This window comes from Psammomys obesus, unplaced genomic scaffold (assembly GCF_907164565.1).
Source record: "Psammomys obesus unplaced genomic scaffold, mPsaObe1.curated_primary_1811, whole genome shotgun sequence".
Lineage (NCBI taxonomy): Eukaryota > Metazoa > Chordata > Mammalia > Rodentia > Muridae > Psammomys > Psammomys obesus.
In genome coordinates this window covers 21,072,503-21,077,222 of record NW_026596034.1, presented here as the reverse complement: position 1 = coordinate 21,077,222, position 4,720 = coordinate 21,072,503, and the positions used below count along the sequence as shown (strand labels likewise).

The 4,720-nt window shown below is 35.6% G+C and overlaps 1 protein-coding gene across 1 annotated transcript in view; it reads left to right on the top strand.

The window, feature by feature from the left end:
• Nucleotides 1–4,720, top strand: part of Terb1 (telomere repeat binding bouquet formation protein 1) — a 42,012-nt gene that overhangs the window by 23,824 nt on the left and 13,468 nt on the right. The window contains exons 12-14 of the mRNA XM_055621274.1: nucleotides 1,588–1,934; nucleotides 3,131–3,195; nucleotides 3,482–3,574. Of these exons, the coding sequence (XP_055477249.1) occupies nucleotides 1,588–1,934; nucleotides 3,131–3,195; nucleotides 3,482–3,574 (505 nt within the window). The remainder of the gene's footprint in view (nucleotides 1–1,587; nucleotides 1,935–3,130; nucleotides 3,196–3,481; nucleotides 3,575–4,720) is intronic.

Here is a 4,720-nt window from a genome sequence, read left to right as displayed (position 1 = left end):
AAATAAATAAATAAATAAATAAATAAATAAATAAATAAATAAATAAAAAAGAAAGTTTATCTTTAGTAATATTTGTAGAGGACCAAAGTAAAAATATAACTATTTAATTCATTTATACTGGACACTATTTTTTGCACTGGATGAATTTACTGATAAATATTATATGCAACTATTAGCCATAACAATACCATAGTTAGAAATGTTGACATTGGTGCTAGAGAGATGGCTCAGGGGTTAAGAGCACTGGCTGTTCTTCCAAAGGTCCTGAGTTCAGGTCCTAGCAACCATGTGGTAGTTCATAGCCATCTATAATAAGATCTGGTTCCCTCTTCTGGTAGGATACATGCAGGCAGAGTACTATATAAATAAATAAGTAAATCTTTAATAAAAAATATTGACATTGAACACGTAAATTAATTTATAGGATTTTCTTACACATGCAGGTTTTATTATAAAAGTTGTCAAAAGAAGTAAAAAATCAAAAATGCAAGGCTGTGTATGGTGCTGCTTGATTTTACTCTCACTCCAGAGGCAGAGAGTCTCTGTGTATGAGGCCAGCCTGGTTGATGTTTTAGACCAGTCAAGGCTACATGATGAGACCCCCTCTCAAAAAAAAAGTTAGCTGTCATTTAGTCATGTATACACATACATACTCTGTAGCCAGTAATGTTCACGATGTCTGTTCTTGGCGTGCTTTGAATCTGTCATGGTAGAAAGATACTGCAATGTATTGTCTCTTACTACAATGAAGTAGAGGAGTCTTCATATGCTTAAAAGCTACTTGTGTTCCCTGACCAGTGAACTTTTTGTCTCCTTTGCTTACCTGCCCATACAATTTTTGAACTTTTTCTTAGATAGAGACTTTTTATTAGTACTATTTAAGAATTACCCTGTGGTCTAGTACATTATTTGTATATGATTTTCCAGGTCTTGGTTGTCACTGGTTTTGCTTCTTGCCCTTTTCCCCTCCAAGTCTATTCTCCTTTGTTGTCCTTGGACTCTAGGAGAGCTTTCAAAGATACTTTATGTGATCAAGGCTATTAATTTTTCTTATTTTGTGATATATAATTGTATGCCATTTGGAAAGGTCATCTGCCCCTTGAGAATAGTTTCATTTTTAATGGATGTACTTTTTATGTCCTCTCTCTCTCTCTCTCTCTCTCTGTGTGTGTGTGTGTGTGTGTGTGTGTGTGTGTGTATAGAAGCTGCTAATCTTTTACCTTGTGGGCCATGAGGATCACACTTAGGTTGTTAAGCTTGGCAGAAAGCACCTGTACTCACCTAGCCATCTCCCTGAGCCTATATAATTTAACGTTTTTTAAATATTTGGTTCACTTTTACTTTATTTTTGTGAAACTGCTGTATAGCTACATTATTTTTTTCCAGGTAGCTTCTTAAGTATTCCAATATCATTTATTATATAAATTATTTTTCCTCCTAATGTAAATTATTTCTTTTAAGTGTTACTATAAGTGTTACTTACTATAAGTGTTATCAGTTTTTAATATATTTTTAAGGAAAATATAAAACATATTGTGAAGAAATTATTGTACTGAAATTATTTACTTGCTAATTTTTACATTGTAGGAAAAACAAGAAAGTGGACAATATAAGGATAATACCTCATCTGTGAAAATAAAAATACAGACCAATTTGAAACATCTCCGTGCAGATAGTATTGGAGGTACCAAAGCAGAAGATAAGACTACAAACCAGTCTAGACAGTTTCATAACTATGAGTCCAGTGGAATCATGTCTAAAGCTTGTGCAAATGAAAATGAAAGGAAGACTCTGAAAAAAATCATGAATCCAGTTAATCCTTTTTATAGGGAGAGAGGACAAAATAATGTTTTACACAAAGCCACTTCAAGCTCCACTCAAAACTTAAATGAAAACAAGACTTTTGACCAAAAGGTTTCTAATTCTCAACCAAGGTATAGTTTAATGATTATAGTGCTTGCTTATTATGTGCCATGTTGTTAAGCACTGTGGGTACAGGAGTGATTAGCATGGTTTTGGGAGAAGCACAGAGTAGGAATTCCCTTTGTTTTCTATTTTTCAAATGTATTTCCCATTTCCAATTTCATACATATAAAATGTACTTTACCATATTTCCACTTCAGAATCAAACTCAAGGCTTCAGCACCACATAAACAGGGTGTGGTAACACATACCTTAATCCCAGCACACTCAGGAGGTAGAGGAAGAAGGATAGAAAAAATTCAAAGTTACCCTCTAATACAGAGTGAGTTTAAAGGCCAGGAGGATATAGGAGACTCTGTTAAAAAAAAATAAAGAAATTTTTACAAAGGAGGAGCTACATCTCTGGCCCTCTCTGTTAGTGGTTTTTGTTTGCTTGCTTGCTTTTGGTTTTTGATTGACTGTATTTTGAGGCAGGGTTTCTCTGTGTAACCTTTTCTGTTCTAGCCTCAAAATCATAGAGATCCACTTGCCTTTGCCTCCCTGAGTGTTGGGATTACAGGTTTGCACCACCACCTAACAATCCCTGCTTCTTTTAATGTTTTTACAATATTTCTCTTCGGAGTTTTTTTTTTTCCCCCTCTCTGGAGTTTTGTTTACTTCTACAAACAAGGCTATGACTATTGATTGCAGACACCACTTTGGTCAATTTTGTTGATGCTGTAGTCAGCTTTCTGCCATTATGACAATTAACTTTTAAAGGGAAAAAGATTATTCATGGTTCTGGAAGTTGGAAGTCCAAAATGGTGGGCTAAATACCTTTTGCTTTGTGGTCTCTAGCAAGAGCAGTACAGCATGCCAGGAGCATCTTTTGGAGCAAACCATTCACCTCATGAGCCAAGAAACAGAAAAAAAAGACAAGGTCTCACAGTCCCCTTCAAGGGTGTATACCTGGGAACCTTAAGACCTTTTACAAGGCTCTGCCTCCTAAAGATCTCAAAAATCTCCCAATAGTGCCAAGCTGGGGCCAGGGATTGAATAATGGACTTTGTGTTGGGGAGTGGGTGGGCATTTGACATTCAGATTATAGCAGTAGTTTTTGGATCCAGCTTTGTCTGTTTGCTGGACATTCAGAACCACACTACTGTTTAAAATTTGCCCCACACCACAGAATCTTTATTTCTAAAATGTAGTGTCCATTTTTTTTTAGTGATCATGTTGTTAAACATCTGACTCACACTGTCAAAAATAGAAAGCAGCAGGTACCAGAAACAGGTATGATTTAAACTGTTTCTTCTTTGATTTTTCAAGAAAATTGGTATTGTATGGTTAAAACTCAAATGTAAGTTGGTATATCTGCCCTATATAAGCCGTACTTTTGCCTTTGGCATGCTTGCCTTTATTACCATTTACTCATGTCCAGAACCAGTCTTTTTATTCACTAAGATGAATAGATATGTAGTTGTGAGAGAAAATGAATGAAAATCTAGACGTAATAAATATTATACATTTCAGAACCTTTTCATTAAACAAAAACATCTTATGTTTTACATTTTTTCAGATCCATTTACATTGTGTTTAGACATAATAGATAAAGAAGTTGGTTTTCAAGCAACTAACAGCTGTTTCAGAATGTTGAAATATAGGTGCACAGGTAAATATTTTAAATTATAATAATCTCATAATTGAATCTGGATCTGCTATTAGTTAATTAGAATTTATAACACGTCTACCTTAGTGATTTAATTTCATCTTCTTTGAATAAATCACAATCTGAATTTTGAATGAAAACATTCAAATCAATATTCGCTGTTTTACATTAGGTTATACCCTCATGAGTAAATGCAATTATTACATCTATTTATTGTTTTTGTCATGACACCACCTGTAACTTTAAATGAGCAGGGTAAATGCATTTTCAGAGAGTAGAGAAATATTTACTCTATATTATGCCCTAAACAGGTACTAAGTATTCCATATATAGTTTTCATATTTGTAATGAATTTAATAGTGTTCCTAGTGTTGCATGCCCCACTACTGACTTTTTCTATAAGGTCACATTGTGCTGATCCCAACCTTTCTCTTCCTTCACAACCTACCATTTCATCCTTTTATGCTCACTGTTGTACCCTGTTCTATGGAGAAAACTGAGGTTACTCCAGGTTCAGTTCAGAATATCACTATTCTATTTTGGATGAAGACATTCATCTCCATGACTCTGAAGCTGGTGTATAACTATTATATGAGTCCCATATCCTCTTTCTTCTGTTTCAAATAATTGCAGACTTTTCTGCAGCTCCTTTAAATAAGCACTCCTATATTCCAGTTACTTAAGAGATTGAGGCACAGCTAGACAGTGGTGTATAACTTTAATCTCAGCACTTGTAAGGCAGAGACAGGCATCTTTCTGAATGTAGACCAGCCTGGTCAACAGAGTGAGTTCCAGGTTAGCCAGGGCCATAGAGGGAAACCCTGTCTCAAAAAACCAAGAGGAAGACAGATATAGTCTAGGAAGTCCATGCTACCTTAGGCAATGTAGTACCACCTGGTCTCTCAAACACACAAAGGCAATGTTAGTTACAGTTCTATTGCTGTGAAGAGACATCATGACCAAGGCAACTCTTATGAAAGAAAGCATTTAGATGGGGTCTTGCTTGCATTTCAGTAATATAGTCCATTATCATTATGGTGGGAGCAGGATGGCATGCAGGTGGGTGCTGGGACAGTAGCTGAGGGGTACATCCTGATCTGTAGACCAAGAGAGGCTTTTGAAACCTCAAAGCCCACCCTGCCAGTGACA